Here is a 20,092-nt window from a genome sequence, read left to right as displayed (position 1 = left end):
GCACTGTGTATGCGAAAAAGCAACAGGACAGAACAGAGAGCCTCCAGCCTGCCCCTACCTTTGCACTGGAAGTGGTGGGTCGGTGTTGTGAGGAGCAGCCTGTCCACCATGGCATCAGGCCCACTGCAGCGCGCTATCCCTGGCTCTTTGTAGCCTGCCTTCACCCACTCGGAAAGCCAGCGAAGGTTGCAGTCACAGTGCAAGGGGTTGGTACCCAGAGCCCTAAGGGTGTAAAACAATTAACAGCAGTTATTTTGGCTTCCAAGCAAAGATAACATTCCTGATCACTAAGGCACATTTTATTCTGCACTTTTACAGGAATGCTTTACTTCGAAACGTGGGAAAGATCTTCTGAGTATTCAGGAAGTCTTTTAGATTTATCTCGTCCGGTATTCCCACTCTTCTCCTTTCTTCCCATAATTAGTTAAGGAGGTTGTATAAATACCTAACAACAAATCACTTTTTCAAACAATAAATCACATTTTCAAACAATTGTGCTTGAGCAATGTCGCCAGACAGATTGCTTTCATCAAATTTATCACGTTGGTTTCTTTTATGTAAGTCTTCGGCTTTCAGGAGCACATTCTAATGGTGAATTGTGTAATGTAGTTTGGATCTGATGACTCATGTTAATGTCTCCTCACTAGATAAAACATACACACAGATGATATCCCTGTTTTCAAAACCGCAATCTGGTGTCTGCTAAGTTTGTTTATAGCTTTGAAAACACATTTGCTGGTTAACCCATCACTTGAGATAGGTCATATGGTTGAAGTAGATGCATTCACACAGCGTAATTATATTTCACGGAACTTTATCTATCCAAAAGAAAACAAACCTTTTTTACCTTAAATGTAGGTGGCTGCCTTGACTCACTTATACTATTTTTTCTCTTAAAGAAAGTGTCTTTTCAGGCAATCAGTCAATTACGAAGGCCAGACTTCAGAAAAGTCAGTTTAAAAACAATTAATTTTTGAAAGTGTGAAGAAATGCATGTTGGAAGTCAGAATTTGTTTGCTGAAAGTAAATGTAAGGCTTTAGATGTACAACACCTGAATTGCCACGGGAAAAAAAACAACTAAATAAAGATGAGCGTAGGGAAGAGATACTAAAGAAAACAATGATTGAAATTGGGTTTTAGACTTCACTATTTCTGCATACATTATAAACTACTTTTAAGATGATATTTTATACTCGAGTTTCTTTCAAATAAAAACATATCAGACAGGATATTAAGATAGAAAGCTCAGTAAATTTGTTGATACATTTCTATTGGAGTGACTAATGAACCCACTGTGCCCTAGACAGATTCATAATGAGAGTTCATAGGTTCAAATCCTGTCTAGGGCTCATTCATCAAAATTAAATGTGTACTGCAGCACGGTATTAAAAAATATCCATCCATTCCTTCAGTAAATCCATTGCTTACAATGGAAAAAACCTACTGGGTTGACTTTTTGACCCTGTAACTGTGATCAACTGGCTCACTTGTCCAAGGTCAAACAAAATGCAGCAGTGAAAGTTGGACTGAGAAATTAGGTTAGTGCTGAGCAACTGCCATATATAAAATGGCAATTGGGAGGACAATGGAAAGTTTGTTACTGTGTTAATTATCTTTATGAGCTACATTAGGAATAAATGCTCTACAGACACCAGAAATTATTACAAATGATGTTGTACAACTGCAGAAATTGTCACGTGTACTTTTCCATTCTTCTGTTTGTGGCTTTGGGGTCTTTTTCTTCATTTCTAGGAACTACAGTGAATTATTCTGTTTTCATTCATGAGTTCTAACATGCTCTATTTCTCTGCTCATTATAGCAGAATATTTCCAGAAGGTAAAAATACCTCGTGCTGTAATGAAATACCACAAGCAGCATTTTCAAAAATGTGCAGATATTTCTGTTCAGACAGTTGGGGTTTTTTTTGAGGCAAGTTACAATAAAGTCACTTAAAATAATGTTAGCAATGATAATATGGAGAAACAGATGAGGGGAGAGCTTATTTTTATAGGTAACTAACATAAATTTGACTAAAGATGGGCCATGAAGATGATCAGGGGCTGGAGCACCTCCCACTAGAGAAGAGGCTGAGAGAGTTGGGGTTGTTGGAGAAGAGAAGGCTGTGGGGAGACCTTAAAGCAGCTTCCAGTACTGAAAGGGGCTACAGGAAAGTTGAGGAGGGGCTCTTGATCACAGAATGCAGGGACAGGACAAGGTGGAGATGGTTTTAAGCTGAAAGAGGGGAGATATAGATGAGATCTAAGGAAGAAATTTGTTACTGTGAGGGTGGTGAGGCACTGGCACAGGTTGCCCAGAGAAGTCATCAATACCCCATCCCTGGAGGTGTTTAAGGTCAGGTAGGATGAGGCTTTGAGCAACTTGTCCCAGTGGGATGCGTCCCTGTCCATGGCAGGGGGTTGAAACTGGGTGATCTCTAGGCTCCCTTCCAACCTAAACCATTCTATGATTCTATGAAAGATGAGATTATTCAACAGGATTGGGAACCCGAGCTGTTTATCAAAAAAAGTCTGACAGAAATACCTGCTGTACGCAGCATCCGCTACCAAGGGTTTCTTTGCGGGGTCCCTGGAAGTCAGTTTGTGTCTGGGCAGTATTTGGGAAGCTTCATCAGCTCCAGACTGTGCAGCAGTGAATGGCGAGGACAGCAAATGCAGGGACTGACCTAACTGAGGTCTCAGTCTTACCCCCAACAGATTTGGGGTTCTTTCTAAGCACTGATATATGTGATCCTTCAGTAGTGCTGTTAACATTTTTATTGTTGCCCTGGACTAGACAAGTTAATAAAGTCGTGGCTTAAATAGAGGGTTATATGATTCAAGTAAATAAAGTTATACATAGGAAACAAAAAAAGTGTGTGTGTACCCTATTCAAACCTTTCTCTGTCCTCAGTGAGGTATATCAAGTACACAGTTTGTTATTATAGCTACACTAAAACAAAATGATGTTCACAATGTAAAGCAAATTTGGTCAACGTTTTCTTGTAGGCTTTAAACAGCTATGGAAAAAGTGATTGAAGTATCTAGATCTCAGTTTTGCTCTTCCAATTACAAACCAATTTAAAGCTATTACAAAAGACTGACTGAAATCAATAGTTTTGTCTATGCTACATGAATATTTCCTTGCAATTCTAAAGGTTAATTTGATATCCTCCCTCTCTCCCCTCCCCAAGGCTATACTGATGCAGAGGGCTCAGGCTGATCATCCTGCTCAACACCTTGGTAGTCAGCTCTCTCCAGCCATAACACACATCCTATTCTTAGCCACACAGCTTGTAAATTTACCATGTAATTTTTTTCACCCGTGCATCAGGAGTTTGATGAGTAGGAACCCCTTGTATCATTTTCAAAGTTATTCCAAATGCATGCTTGCTCCTCAAGGATCAATATATTAGGAAGAGCTCTAAGTGAATTTATTTTCAATTATCTATGACTTCGTTGGAATAAGCACAGCCTTTTCTGGCAAGTGAAGAGCAAAATCATTGTGGTTGCTAAAAGTTTCAGAATCCACTTTAAGAAACTGGAGAGCGCAATTGCACTGTAAAATTCAATTGTTCAACTGTGCAAATTACACCCCAGACAGGTCTTATTTATTTTATGGATCCTATTTATTACTGTTCATTTGAGCTTTGTGTATTTTACATTTCTGGCAGCACACACATCTAAACAGATAGACTGCAGTGATTGTATTGGGCCAAAGGGGGCTTTATCACTCCCTAAGGTGAATGGTTTACCCAGGAAAATTGTATCTGCACTTCATTTAAAGTAAACCCTGAGGAAAATCCAAACAAATGGGGCATGATATGTTTATGTCTTGAGTTCTGAAAATACCCTCAGAAGCCAGATTCCCAGTATGTAAGGTGTCACTGTGCTTCCAAGAGGAGATAGAGCACTTCAGCAGAGTCAGACTTGAATTCCAAAACAACATATAAAATGACTCCACTATCCTGGGAACACAATGAAGAAACACATTTTGTACAAACCGTATATTTTCTCTGACTGAGATACTGAAGTGTCAGCTGCAAACAGAGAAGGTTATTTCTTAGCTGAAGTTGAAATTGCCTAAGTTCCTCACATACAATTTCTACCCCTACTCATCTGAGATATCTTTATTTTGTATTGTCTAGAGAGACACTGAGACAGAAAGCTGTTCTACAGAAATAAGCAGTCCAAGGACATGTTTCCTATCCAGAAAACATCTAAATTGAACCTTGTGTTCAGGTAAGGGTATGCTTAAGGTTGCAAATGGAGGAACAGAGATAAAAAACCTATGTTAAATGCACACATACACGCTTGCGTATGCTTTGACGTGTGTGCATCACCATCAAGTTGCTTTCATGACGGCAGCATCAGAGCAGAAAATATCCGTCTCAACTTGTGAAACGACTCACTTTAAAAAATGACCAAGACACATCCAGCCCTCTGATTACTTGAGGGCAGTAATCAAGAAACATGCTACACAGAACTACTTTTCCTTTCCCTGAATTGTCTAATAATGGGCAGTATCGCGCATTATCTCAGTGAAAAAACATTTTCAGTTCATTCTTTCGGCACCAACTGTTACACTTTGGGTTTATTTTACAGCAATTGCACCTATTTGCCTTTACAGCTCTTTCATCAACTGAACCGTGTTTAAAAATGTCCTTGACCTCCACCAATACAATAGTAATTTCCTGAAATGTCTGAAACATCTAATAATTTTTACAAATGATGGAATGAAGTATCACTGTTGTGAAATGACCAATTTCCATATGATTAGATACATCTGAAGTAGTGATTCATCAGCAAATTCATACACTGACAACATTTCAGTATGCAAAACAGATGACACTTATTAAGCAAAGTTTTCACATTTGCTTAATATTTGCTCTTTGTGGGAGGTTTCCTGTCTCACTTTCGGACCATAACGCACTCTGCATTTCACATAGACAATGCTGAAAGACAGCCTTAAAGTCCACAAAAGAGGAAACTGTCACATTTGTTCATTTGGTTTTCCTTAAGAAAATACTTTGGGGACTAATAAGAACAGGTCCTAGTATTTTTTTATTTCCTTTGAACAGATGCACTATGAATATCCAGACAGAATATGAAAGTAAGGAGGAAAAACAGAAAAGCTATACAGTCTTAAATTTGTAATAATATGTACTTTTAACAAAACTGAAACCACCAGTCAACGAGATGAACCCCTACAGAAATACTTACAGATGGGACAATGACACCAGGTCGTTGAAAGAACCTTCAGGAACACTGGAAATATCATTTCCATGGAGAGTCCTAGAAGAGAGGAAAAGCAAGAAGGTATCAAACCACTCTGTTTTATCTGCTCCCCACAAGTGAAAAAGTTGGTGCTTAAGAAGGATAGTTAATTTTGTTTCTTTGAGCGTTTCTGTGAGCTTCACAACTCACGAGCTTCTGTGCTTTATTATTGCTGCTTCTAGGTGTTGACATTAAAAATAATGATACAATTGGAATTGTTGGTGACTAATGTTTTAAATTAAATAGGTGACACACTATTTATGCTATTAAAAGTATATTGATGACAGGCAGACCCTCACATACAGGTCTGTATGGTTTTATAGAATTCCATTAGCTGGAAACAGAAAAAAACAGAAGAGGGAAAATAGGAACTGTGAGAGTGAAATTAAATATTGACTTCAGAGAGATCCTAGGAGAGAGCAAGGGTCCACGAGGGCAAATACATCTGCACTTTCACATCCTAGTTTTCCACTGTCACAGCAGGAAATATTTCTTTGTGGGGTATTTTAGAAATCCATTTGATAAACAGATTAATGCTACCAGTGAAAATACTTGAAATTAGCTGTTATAGGGTTTTATTCACACTGGGCAAAGAAAGTTATGTTTTTCTAGCAGAGATTTCAGGGTTCTTATGAAAGGGTTCTCCACTATCTCCAGGACAATTTAAGCAGCCACTTTATCTCTTTCCTAAGAAATGCATTTATGTGTGTGTTACATAGGCAAGCACAAATAAAAAGATTTTTCTTACAGCTTGTGGAGCACAATACTTGTATTCAAAGTGGCAGACACGAGAGTAAAAATCATTAGTTGTGATGACTTGAGGTCTTCATCTCAACCGCAACTGAAGGCCCTGCTACAAAGCTGGGCATCACCACTAGAGGTGTGACAGTCAGAGAAGAACGCTCCTTGCAGCATCAAGGTTATGATCAGACAGGAAAACAGGCAGCAACAACTGAGTGTGTGGGAGGATCCGGATGCTGAGGGGCACAACTGCATAAAAACTATCCAGAAAATACACCAGAGAAGATAGGCAGTTGTGTAAGATTTTATTTTAGAAATAAATCAAAGCAACTCTTCAGATGCTGCACCCTCTGCCTCACCAGATCCGGTGAAAAATAGCATAGAGAAAAATATTTATAGTTAATACTAACTTTTCCAGTTTGCATATCACTGAATATCAGTTTACTACTTCATATGGTAAGAGATAGAAAGAACTCATCAGGAGCCCACAGGAGCTGATGCTGCTGGATCTCAGAAAAGAGAGCCTTTTCTTAAACAAAAGTCAGTAGCAAACTTGGAAAGGAAAAGGACATCGATATTTTTAAATTATATTTTCTTTTGCACTTCTCCCCTGGGCTGGTTCAGTTTATAGCTAAATGCTGTATTGTTTATGTCCTCTTCCCCAGGTTCAGGAATTACTGTCAGTGCTCCAGATGTGGCAGCAGAGGGTGGAAAACAGAAACCTGCTGTGTGTCACTTTAGTAGCAGCTCTTTCCCTTGAGTCATTTATTTCCTAATTTGCCCGGTGATTTGCGGAACACAGCGCTTGCATATTACTTTTTATTTCTGTGACCGTACAGATTCTTGAAATGGTGCACAATGAGTTTATTTCAAACAAACCAAATATCTGAGCCCACAGAAATACACAATAGCCCCAGATGAAAAGAAAAGCGTCTCTTTCTGACTCCTTTCTTCTCTAACACCGCTATAAGCTTCACCAGGATCTATATGATGCCTTAAGACTCATGGATTCTAGCTGTACACACTGCCTTACACCAGCATACACGCAGCAAGGAAAGCCAGACTTGCCAGGGGAAGATAGACATTGTCCTGCCTCCTGTAAGCCCAGACCTTGGAGCTGCCAACTATGTGAATATCAGCAATGTCACCATGATCATGGGTCGCAGCTGCAGTTTTCATCTTATTGTACTCCAAAGTCTTTCTACAGAGCGTCGAACTACAAAAGACACAGCAGAGTTATCCCGCTGGTGTCTCTCTCCAGTGACTGATGTCAGTATATCAAAACCCTCCCCCCTTCCAACATCCTGATCGGAAATTTTCTTTTAAGCATACCTTGGTTTTGGCTATTAATAATAGTTGACATATATAAGGATGGAACTTCAAGCAATTAATCCGAACAGGACCAGGAAGGATATGAGCTCCCACACAGTAACTCTAGATAAAGCACACTCGCTAACACTCAGTCAGTTGAATGACCAACTGACTGAGACATAGTGCACAGGTATTAAAGAGTATTTTTGTTGGTATGAGGATGCAAGATCAGGCCTGGTCATCAATTTATTATTAAGGAGAGAACATTTTGATAAAATGAGCATATTTAAATAAGCAACCACTCATAATAAGTTTATATTCTGAACTTCTGCACTTTAAACTACTTAAAGATGTGCAAGACATCCAGAGGAGGCTACAAAGATGATCCTAGGGCTGGAACACCTCCCATATGAGGACAGGCTAAAAGAGTTGGGGTTGTTCAGCCTGGAGAAGAGAAGGCTCAGAGGAGACCTTATAGCGACCTTCCAGTACCCGAAGGGGCTACAAGAAAGCTGGAGAGGGAATGTTTACAAAGGCTTGTGGTGACAGGACTATGGGCAATAGGTATAAACCGGAGAGGGGCAGATTTAGACTGGACATAAGAAAGAATTTCTTCACTATGAGAGCAGTGAGGTTGCCCAGGGAAGCTGTGGCTGCCCCATCCCTGGAGGTGTTCCAGGCCAGGTTGGATGGGCCTTGGGCAGCCTGAGCCAGTGGGAGGTGTCCCTGCCCATGGCAGTGGGGTTGGAACTGGATGATCTTTAAGGTCCCTTCCAACCCAAACCATTCTATGATTCGAGGACAATTCTCTCTGAACAGACAGCAGAGCTTATATTTATCTTCACATCATATCAGTTTGTGTTTACTCTGTGAGTGGGTGCATTTTCTTTCATAGATGTCTTGGGAACTTCTTCCAAAAAAAGGTGAAGAATGACAAAGCCATTCCTCCACAAGAGGTTAAAACCATAAAAAATAAAACTATTTGGAATGAATGGCTGGACTGCCATCACAGACAGTGAAGTATACTTCATAGAGGCAAATACCTGCATTTTAATAAAAAAATCACATCAGTGACATCATCATCCATGCAGCTGAAATGAAATGATAAATGCTAAAAAACTTAAAACCCACAATAATAAATAGTGGCAAGAGTATTCAACAGCACAATTTTTCCTCTGGGATCAACAACAGGAACACACTTTTATACCAAAAATCCTTATAAGCAAATGGTCAAATAAAATCTTAAGCATTTGGACAGTTAAAGCACACTCATTGATGTATGTACTTTCCCTCAAAAGCACAAATTCTAGATATCCACTTGTCTAAATGTTGGTAATCAGGAGGGATATAAATTTAAGGTGACATGGATCTCTTTCCAGTGCACAAAGTAACAACACTCTTGAGTTCTCGAATTAAAAACTTCCTTCTACGTGTAATCTCAGTGACTTACTACTCTGTCTTCAGGAAAGGAAATGAATTAAATGTAACCTTTTATTCTGATTCTTTTTGGTTGTTTTTTTTCTCTTACTAACTGTTCCTCTGTCTTGCCTTCCAGCCCATTGTCCCATACCATTAGGTTCCTACAGACACAAAGGGGATGCTTTGTCAGTAAACAATGATCCATTCCTGCCAAGACAGACGTGTGGCTAAAAACTTGGCTGAGTTTACAAAGCCACCAAGAGTGAACACCTACAATGAACCCCAAAAGGATGCCAAACCCTGTGGGAACCAACACAACTCAGATGTCCAAGGAAGTGGGAAGCCACAGTGCCACAACAGCAGCGCCTTTTACAGAGTTACGGGGTGAGGACAAGTAGTCCTTCTGCAATAAAAACCCAAACAAATAAAAAAAGAGAAATAAAGCCAAATAATCTGTCTGTCAGGTCAATTCAGCGCAGCATCCAACGTTGAAAGTACATTGCAAAAATCAGTTCCAAGATTGTATTTGTGGTGACGTTATCATCACACACATTACTATGTTTGTGTGAGTTTTGAACTGCAGTAGATATCCGGCATTAACTAGTAAATATAGAATATTTAGTAAAATATCTCACTTCAGAAGACTGTTCTGTAGATCATTTTATCATTTTTTCACAAATATAACAAATACAAATTTTTAGAGATATGAGAAAGTATTTTTAGTTCCATACTTTTTCTCTTAATTAAATCAAGACGAAATATCAGAAGTCACAACATTGACACTAAACAAAAATAATGTTTAAAATAATCTGTTAACGTCTAATGGAGAGTTCAAATATTTATAATTACTTTGTATCAATCTCGGCTTTTTAAACCTGTTTACATTTAGCTTCTAAAAAGACTAGCTTTGGACAAAAAAAAACACCCTAAACCCAAACAAAAAGCAAACCCGCAGTTTCTTTGCTGCAAAATCTTACTGATATCAACTTGAGTCACAAAAACATTCTTAAGGATATACGTGGCAATTGCTCCCCAGCACCCTTAGGCTGTGTTATGGATAATATATGCAAAGCCTGCAGGTCAAGGGCTTGGTTGTAGGAATGCTGAGTTTAATTCAGGTTTAAACAGAAACACGCTGACTCTGCAGTTTTCTCACTGGGCTTTTACCGAAATCTGTAAGCAGAGAGGACGGAACCAGATATCGGTCAAAGATAACTCTATCATACGGCTATGATTTTTTCTGATTTTCAATGACATAGTTATTTTCTTTACTATAGAAAGGCAAGAAGCAAAGAAAACCGGGAATTTGGAAGGCAGAAGCCCGTACGAGGAGAGTCTGCTCCCTTCAGAGGCGCACAGAGCCAAAGGTAATGAGACACCGATATTCTTTTTATTAAAAAAAAAAGTGGAAATTGTTTTGCTGATGTTTTCTCTTGTAAATTCCCCTGAGAATATGGATAATAAATAACTGACAATAACAGATTGCACAGTGTCACTCGGAAGCCATTTTCTCTCGGGAGAATTGATTTTTAATAACAACATAGATGACATGTGGCAAAAGTTGTAGCTGATAGCAGAGTTTTGTGGGCCATAATAAATCAAATCAATCTGGAGGCTTCCAAATGCACGGAGCAGAAGCAGAGATTCCCACTTAGGCTTCATCTCACTCCTGCTGCTCTGGGCAAGACGGGGAGGGCATCTCCCTTGAAGAAGGAAGATATTTTTTCAATTTGATTAGCAGATCATTTAAAAAAGCCAAAAGATAACAATTGTTACTAAAACACTGCCCTTTGTTTCTGTCCATACATGGCCTGCAAGAACACAAGTGAAAAGACGAATTGTAGCTGTTGGAAAGAGTGAGGCATAGTATATCTACACTGTAATTCAGGGTAGAGAGTCTCAGCCTAGCTTTAATCAAGCTGGCTTGCATATCAGAAGCAGGCCAGAAGACAGTTCCATATGGAATAATTTATTTGGCCATGAAAGACAATATTTTCCTCTGTGGCTGAATTTCAGAACTCATGTAACAGCTCAAATGTGACCATCCTAGGGCGCTAGAAATCAGAGTCCTGAGCCAAACTCAAAACAACAAATCCAAATCACGTATCTTCCTTGGTTTTAATAATCGAAACTGGGAATCTAAAGCTGTCTTGTAAGTTAGGAGGCTGAAGCCTAGATGTCTACTTGCATCCACTCAAACCACAGCGAAAGAGCTGGGCATTGCTTTATTGCTTCCACAGCTGCAGTACTGCCCACGTCAATACCTCAACTCTACACTTAGGGAGTCAGTGAACAGCAACGATTGCTCTTTGAATTCACAGAAACTTCTGCATCTAACTAAAAAAAATAAATTAAAAAAAGATAACAATATATGACATTTCAAAGCACTCAGGACATATTCTTCAACTCCTCCACTATGACCTTTTAGTACTCTTTCTCTTTCAGCACACTGAATGATCTCATCATAGATACACCATTTAATTCACTTGCTTTCGGTTCAGCACGATCTGCTTGTGTTCCTGGGCAGAGGGGTGGAAGGTGACTTCTCCGCCCTGTCCGGCTACACACGGGGCCGCGTGTCCATACAAACAACTGAGCAAACCCAACTCAGGGATCATTTCTGCTGGGGCAGGTTGGGAGTGAGAGACAGTAAATATGGGACTGAAGCAGGACTCAGTCCAGCAGATGCCTAAGAAAAGCCGAGGAGGCTGCTTGCTGCAAGGAACAGGTCCACAGCTGCAAGGAACAGGCCCACAGCTGCAAGGAACAGGCCCACACTCCAAGGTGATACAACAAAGATGACTTTCAGAAGAGATTGTAAGAAAACTCATCAATCCAGAAAGCTGCTGAAGGAAGCTACACTGGAAAGAAAGAGTGCATAACAGGCACTCCAGAGAAAGGAACCACACGCGGATATCTCTGAGTGCACCACTAGTCGATACAAGGTGAAATTTTCTTCACAACTTAAAGACATTTGAGATAGGCATCTCAGCATTGCTGGCACCCAGCCACTGGCCTGACTTACTCAAAAGCAAAAAAAGCTTTCTGTAAAGACACGCTAACTGAAGCATCCAATGGAAACTTACACTCTAAACATCAACTTCTTCAAAGCAACAAAGTCCTTTCTTTTTGGGAAACCAAATACTGTTCAAGTAGAAGAGACAAACGGACTCTATGCAGTCTCTTGGAGGCCTGTTTCCATGATAGTTCTTGTCCCTGAATTATCAGAGGAAAGTCATTCATCCTGCAAATATGTAATTGCTTCATTTCAAAGTTTAGCATTCACCTGCTCCAGTCATTACTGGACATATTGCACCTAAGTACAAGTACATTGAAGCTAATTGTGTGAAAATATTCATGACTACTGGATCAAGTGAAAGCCATCTGCTCGTTAAAAACCATCCTGACATCAACAGCATTCTAATAAGCTGCAACTCAGTGGCATTGAAGAAGTCGTACTTACAGCACTCGAAGAGACCTGAGGCCATTGAACGCGTGGACTGGAATGCACCGAAGTCTATTGTAACTCAGGATACTGGGAGAATGAGAGAAGAGAGTTACAACATTGTATTTTCTGTGACTATTTCACTCCTAATTTAACCACAAGGAAGCATGGAAATCCACACGCTTTAGGTAACAAGATACATACTAATTGTTCAACACACAAGATGGTGACTGCAAAGCAATTAAAACTGTTATCACAACTTTGGATTACTTACAGTGTGGATAGCTGAGTCATGTTGCTGAAGGTGTAATTGGCCAATATGCTTATGCTGTTGTTGCTCAAATCACTGAAGAAACACAGAGAAAATATAATTTATATGTACGAATTGAGGAACGTCTTTTTAAAAAATTACATGTCTGCACAGCAAAAAGCTTGAAGCAACTGAAAAGTCACATATTATCAATTGATACAATATTTTCTACCCAACTTTGAATAACTTCTAAAGGCAAAGCACATCAGAGTCAGAAATATTAGGGCATTTTTCCAGCATATAACACTAAAAAAAAATAAATCAGTGAATACAAGCAAAATTTTTGAAGAAGGATAAATTAATAGATGATACAAGTGCTGGCGAATATTTACTGTACCAACTTGCTTTGCCATTTATTACAGGCATACCATTTCCATATGCTTTTCACACTGACAGCTACTGGAAAAAATATCACTTTTCATTTAAAAAATGTCTTGTAGGCTCAAATGGAACATTCTGTTTAGTTTTTGCTCTCCCTTGAAAAACAAAATCAGACCTGTTTCCAAATAAAACACTGTTTTAAAACAAAGCATTCCAGTTTTTCCTCTATGTTGTGTTTGCCTAAGGTTGTTCTGCCCATTTGACTGGAGTACCTAGAGCTGGTTCAAACAGCATTTGAAAATTTCTGATAAATAGTTCAGTCAAGAAATTTCATTCCTGTGTATTTTAGTGAGCAACTGAAAGAAAAAAAAAAAGGTCGAGTTGTACTTCTACCTGCCTGATTGTTCATGGCAGCAACAGCTACGCAAATTTTCATTGCTTTAGCATTATAAATACCGCATCACCTAGAACAAATTAATGCCGTCTCCTCTGTTAATGACCTTTACAGCTTTGCACAGATAAATCTGCCAAGTGAAACCATAGCAGCCTGCGTGAGAGTTTAGTCCTCTCCCAGAGGATGGAAGCTCCTGCAGATGAAGGGTCTCTGGTGCTCTCAAGACACCTCACTCTTTCTCCACTCTTTATGAACACTTATTGGCAGTAGCGGTCACTGAAATTCCTTCCAAATTCAAATTACAGAAGGTTTTTGGGTTTTGTGGTTTCTTTCCCCCAAAATATTAATTATTTATGTTCTATCTACAACACAGTGCAGAAAGAGTCACGTAATTTTCTTGACATTGAAACCCCATGTTTCTTACATCAGTGTCAGGTGTCTGAAGGCGGAGAGCCCCTTTGGCACAGCAGTCAGATGGTTTCCTTCCAGGTATCTGAAAAAAGTCAGATTTGACAATTACACAAACATGTTAACAAGAACTCCTGTCACTCCATCTGCACCATGAGTGAGGAAAATATTAAGTCAGTCACTAAGGAAATTATCTTTGATTCATTGCTTTGAAACTATAACAGTTTCTCCTTTAGAAGTGAATAATGCCATATGCAAAGCTTGACAGTAACTTACAAGATTTGGAAGCAAATAAAGGACCTCTAGCCTACAGTAAACAGAAATGACCATTTGGTTCTTCTTTGACAGCAAAAAAAAGATGGGGAGAAAAACTGTATTACTTGTGCCCCGAACTTAAGGTTACCTTTAACAAGTTCCCAAGAGAACAGTGAATGCGGACTGACCCTGTTAGGAAAGTTTTTGTCTTGTACGTGTGAGTTCCTTGTGCAGCCAGAACTGGAGGAGAAGCTGCACCGCCAGGTCTCTGCGCTGCAAAAAGTCTCACTTATCCCATTGTCAACATAAACATCCGTGAGTTTGATGCCACATTCATTACAGCAATTCCTACTATGGCACACACACTCTCCTTACCTTTCCTTTTCAAAGTACGGGGGAGAACAAATTGAAGACAAACAACTAAGCTCCCTTTGAATACAGGCTCCTCCTACAAGCACTAAGTGTATTTAATAAAACAGTTTGCGTTTCCAGGGTGGGAGTGGTTTGAGACACCACTGAATGTGTCACTATTCAGACACATGGACAGCAGGGCTAGAGCCTTTTGGGATAAAACTATTTCTTCATACAGGCATATAGTGGCTGTATTTAGCAGTTTTTCTGCACTGAAAAAATACGAACATTCAAGCACCCAAGAGAAAAAAAAACTGAACGAAGATAATACTCTCCACAAGTTTAGCCAGAAGAGTGCACGGGTACTCCAGACTCAGCAGCTGACCTGTGGCAGCAACGGCATGTGGGGCTTTTCCTGTCTGCTACAAAACAATAGAGACAGAGCTGGAGTTCTTTCCCGTAAGCTCGGCTTTTGGGTGACACTTAATCCCTGGAAGATACCAAAGTAATAAAGCTCCAATGGAAACCGAACACTGTGGGTCGGTGACCTGTCCCACTGTTAAGGTGATCCTCCAGACATCTTGCCAGAAGCCGTATCTACCTTGGGAACTAACACAACCTTCTCAGAAGGTACTGTGTAGGAGGAAGGCATTCCTCCCTCCACTGGTGAGGACAAAAGATGAAATGACATTTCCCTTTGTTACGAGGCACTTTGGGGGAACTCTTCCTTAGGTAGACACGGGGCAATGCAATTGCTGTGGTATGCTGTGAATGATAATGAAGCGGAGCCAGGAAATGCAGCCCACAGACACCAGAAAACTTAATGTGCTGTCTCTACTGCTGAAAATATAATCCGATAATCATGTTAAGAATTTTTATCCCACACATACAATTTCCTTTTCTTTGGCAACAGACCTCCTTATTCTGCATTTACTATAGCAAGCAACAATAATAACAGATTATTACTGTGCAGTATGCTCCTTCTCTCCATTAACTGTAAGGACACACACATATTCGTGCAAACTAAATCCAAGAAAAATTTCCCACAACTTTATTTTTATATCATTTAAAAATAAAATCTATAAATCCCAACAGAATTTCTAACATAATACATTTTATAACTCTGTCATCCCCTCCCTTCTATTTCAGTACAATGCCCTCTCACAGCTTTCTGCTGCTTCAGCTATCTTTTCAACTAAACCACCCCAACTAAACTATCCGAGCCTCATGGTTATCCTGCATACAGGATCCCTGCAAGACAGAGTTACCTTAGAGGATGCAGTGGAGCTGATGTAGCTCCTGGACAAGCAGGACCACGGGCTTCTGAATTTGGAACCAAAGGCAAAATCCTTCCTTAATGAAAAACACCCTATTGAACAAATTAATGTCTCCATTCACAAAGACCACAACCATCAAGTGACAGCGTTGCAAGGAGAACCGTTAGCCCTTGCAAAGTAGTGACAGCTGCTCTGCTGATGCAGATTACCGCAAACCAGAGCAAGGGTTCCTTATGCCACGTTTACACCTCCCATGGACATTCCTATTCAGCAAGTGTAAAGCCACTTGCTTAATTTTGACTAAATTTGTTATAAATTATTTTGAAAATGGAGTCCCTTGGTGAATTCACACCATAAACCGCTACGTAGAAGATCTTGAGGGTTCAACCACATGTGTTACTACTTAAACAGGGCAAATCATGTCCCATTTCCCCCGTCACGGTCCGCTATGGATGCAGGAAGCTGCTGGGAGTCTGCACCTTCTCTTTCATCCTGGAAAGTCACAAATCTTAAACCCATGCATGAGGGTGGGTTAAGGTTCCAGCCTTCATTCCAAATGTAAAATCCAGAGGATTTCTAAAGGAAATCAAAAGCAGGTCCTGCTTTATGTATCATGTATTTGGAAGCTATATATGATTTTCCTGTAGGAAAGGAGACTCAGCTCTTGCAATGTGTTGAAGTCTTCAGAAATGTATTTTCAGGGTATTCTCTTGTTGATCCCAATGTGAAACAGCCTGCAGTCTTAAAAAACTGTCGATGCCTAGCCAATGCTTCCTTCCCATGTTTTGCTTTCTGGTGCAACCAAAAGTCAAAGGTGCATATTTTAATCCAGAGCTTCATTATTCGGACCAACACAGACATGTAGACCCCTGGAGTTAAACTCCTACAGAAGATCTGCTTTGAATAGCTCTGGATTTGTACAGCCAGCCATTTGATAGCTATATAAATGTGCTAGCAGGAAGCTGCAATACTTTACCAGTGGTATAATTTCTGAACAAACACAATTTCACACTGAAAAATTACCGATAAGACACTTTTCATGCATGCGTAAGAACAATTCACCACTGTTAAACCTTTCACCACATTACACAAAGAATGGCAGCGTTTTCTAAGCAACAGCCATTCATTTTGAAAGCAAATTTAAGTGCAATGAATTTGAAGCAACCAGCGCTTTTAGGCCATAAGAGCATGAATCAGGTGGATCTGAGATGCAACATTTGAAGAAACAAACTGCTGTAGGCAAGTTGTTGCCCACTGCAGACCAGTCCTCTGCCAGAGCAGAGAGGAGACGTGGGGGCAGCAGCTCAGCACCTTGCTGGGCTGAAGACGATGTATGGGGGCTGCAGAAAGGGCTGGAAGCTGGACATGGTGAATAATAGAATTATTTCTGGGTGTGAAGGCAGAGCCCAGTTACAAACCTCTGCGTGATTACATATATGTATATACAAATAAAAAAGGATGGATGAAGCTACAGAGCCCCTGCCCAAACGAAAAACCCCAAACCATAACAGGATGATGTGGAGGGAAGATTGTATTTTTCATTCTTTTCAATCCTTAGCCAAAGTAAGACGATGTACATGGCATCTGCTATGCAATGAAATTCTGGCATGAATGAAAAAAACGCATGTCTTAGTTTAATGCTCATAGTCAAGTTATGAATATACAGACAGAGTCAAGAGTGGGAGTCAGCTGCCTTAATACAGACACGCTGAATAGCATCCAAAACAACCTCGTTTGCTTCCTAAGTCTCTAGACTCTGTAGTTTAAACGTCAGATTGGAAATTGTTTTTTACTCCATGAATGCTGCTGGGAATTCTGGAGTCTCACTAACGTCTTGTAACCAATAAGCAATTACCAGAGTCAAAACTGAAAAAAACCCCAAACCTACGTGTTCACGTTCTCATAAAATGCCAAGAACCTAACAGGAAAGGTGACTTCTAAAACACAATGGAGTGCTGCAGAGCGATAACTCTTCGGACTGCTGGCACTGTGGGCATGGCCATGCCTTGCTCCACGCCTGAACCAACTGCTTTGGATCTTGGAGCTCAGCGCCTGCAGCAGCCCCAGCGCTCATCCAGCACCTTCCACACACACTAACATTACATATAAAAAATTTAAATCTATGCATAAAAGATGACAGCTGTTCTTTTTCCAGCGTGTCTATTTTTATACTGAATCCACTTGGACTGGAGGTGATATAACCAGCACAAGGTGCCAAAGCATCATGTAACGATTTGAAGCACTTGGAACCTTTTTCATACTGAAATGTCTATTCAGCCATAAAGTCAAGCTCATAGCAGCAATCTGTGCTAAGATAAGAAACTGAAGAGAGAAATCAGTTCTGAGGCAGTAATTGAAAAGGCACAAAGCCTTTCCTTTAATTTCTTTAAATATTTCATACAGAGGGTTACGTTACAAAAAAAATAAAAAGGATGATATTTGGTAATTTTATGCAGTTCTAAAATTAAGTTATAGTCTAAAGTTTTTAATGCAGATACATCCTAAAATTTTGAAGCAAGTTTCATTTCCTAAAAATGATGGTCTAGAAGAGAATTGGGCAGTGAAAGATGAAACGTCCGCAAAGTATGAATTTTAAAAGCTTCAATTACAGTTTCCTGAGAAGAAACGAAATTCAAGTATGCATCTAGGTACGAATCTGGATCTTTAACCCTCTTAAGTTTCAGCAGATTAGGGCTCTGGATTTTGCTGCATTTGTATGTCAGACCACAACCTACAGGTCTGACACACAGAACCATGGCTGTGTTTGAGAGAAAAGTGGAGGTCCTATAGTTAAACTCGCCCTTAGCTTCTATTAGTGATCAAGTCACCTTTCTGATAAGTACTCAAACTACATCAGTTGTTGGACGCATTATTTGATATTTTTGCAACTCTTCACTTTTTCTAAATTTGAAATGCAGCTTTAAGTCCTGTATTTCAGCTGTATCCAAACTATCCATTCTCTCCATGGCAGAATTTTCCTTTGCAGTGAATTAAGCAGGCTGTAAAACCTTTTATGACACCGGACTATGTAAGCTTAAGCTTTGATCCAAATTGTTTCTCTCCGTTACTATCAAAGGAAAATCCACTGAAGTCTGTGTCAAGGGTCAGTGTATAAAATAGTGCAGCTTGCCAGACAAGCAACAGCATTTGCATTCTCAAGCAGATGATTTTCATCAGATATCTCACTTCAGAGTGATCCCTTTGATCAGCAGGAATATGGGCATATTGAAAAATGGCACTAAATTGTTACAGTATTCTATATCTACCCTGACTAACCACTTAGAGCATACTTATTGCAACAATTTGCATGGGCCAGGCACGAGCCACTGTTTTTAGTCACAAGTCAAGAGAAAACACAAGTTCTTTGGAAGGTGGAAAGGCCGGTTGAGATTTGTGGCAACTTCCTCCGAGTAGACGTGGCAGCAATTGTATGGGAAGCAATTGTCCAAATCACCTTGGCAACTGGAGATTCAGCGGAATAATGGTGCCATGCTAAGGCTGAGACAGCACCATGCAGCAAACTAGAGGTTTTAAGGAGCTAAAGAAGAGTTCAATGGGATCTCTCTGCTAGCAGGGTCAGCCACTTGTGAAAACTGGCGTGTAGAATACTGATGAGCTTGGAGGCTAAATGAACCTAACACACTGAATAAAACACAAATGCGAGAGAGAAAGTTTTTGAGGAGAGGAAGAGAAATGGCAAAAGTAATGTGAATATTAATATGTATTACTATAAATGGAAAGAAAAATAATCACTAACAATGATGTATGGTTGCAGGTTGTCCTAAGAATCCCATCAGAGATATCATACAGCTCAGCGTCACAACAACATTTGGAGTCTAGAGATGACATGATTAGTACATATTTATTCTAAAATACACCATGCTCATTTTATTACAGCTTATGCACACGCCGTCCACATAATTGCCTCCGATGTTTTTCCCCAGTGCAAAATATTATTTGCTGTAAGTCCATAAAAGCAGCTGGATGCTGTCAGATAAGACTTTATTAGAAATAGACTATACTTTTATGAAAAAAAAGAAGGAAAAATCTAGCGTTCACACACTGAGTTAGTATGTAAAAGGAAAAAGAGCATGGGAAACTCAGTTCCAACAGATTTAAGGGGGGGAGAGAAGAAAAGGAAAGCCTAAAACACCAAGCAGCAGCGAGGCTAGGTTCCAAACTAGCTCAATGCATGAACAATTTACTTCTGAACATCTGGACTAGAAAACCAAGTATGTTCAAAAAAAACCAAGGCTTTCTTTCAGAGCAAGCAAACAGTGGGAAAAAATGTAGGCAGTACGTAAATATATACAACAAAGGAATGTGCAAGAAACAACATAATATTTCCCTATTCCCAAGAAGCTGAAAGAAAGCTTGCCCATGGTGACAGGGTTTTGTGAAGTAATAGCTAGGAAACAGAAATTTCTTGTATCATCGTTCCTGTAAAAAGCCAAGAGACGTAGTGATATATTCAACTCTGTGCTAGGTGGAAGCCTTCCACGCCAAGGTAATCCCTCATCCCAAGGGTGGTACAAACCAAACACAGGGATGTATCCTGTTATCCTAAGTTCTAACCGTGAAGGAG

General features: G+C 39.8%; 1 protein-coding gene across 2 annotated transcripts in view; it reads right to left on the bottom strand.

Annotated features, from left to right (window-relative positions):
* SLIT3 (slit guidance ligand 3) overlaps positions 1–20,092 on the bottom strand; it is a 518,194-nt gene that overhangs the window by 86,080 nt on the left and 412,022 nt on the right. For both annotated transcript variants that reach the window (XM_009570808.2, XM_054079464.1), the window contains 5 exons: positions 13,641–13,709; positions 12,466–12,537; positions 12,210–12,281; positions 5,222–5,293; positions 59–222 (listed from right to left, as the gene is read on the bottom strand). In XM_009570808.2, coding sequence (XP_009569103.2) covers positions 59–222; positions 5,222–5,293; positions 12,210–12,281; positions 12,466–12,537; positions 13,641–13,709 — 449 coding nt within the window. The remainder of the gene's footprint in view (positions 1–58; positions 223–5,221; positions 5,294–12,209; positions 12,282–12,465; positions 12,538–13,640; positions 13,710–20,092) is intronic.

This window comes from Cuculus canorus, chromosome 14 (genome assembly GCF_017976375.1).
Source record: "Cuculus canorus isolate bCucCan1 chromosome 14, bCucCan1.pri, whole genome shotgun sequence".
Lineage (NCBI taxonomy): Eukaryota > Metazoa > Chordata > Aves > Cuculiformes > Cuculidae > Cuculus > Cuculus canorus.
Note: the sequence above shows the minus strand (reverse complement) of the source record. Positions and strands in the feature narration are given on the sequence as shown.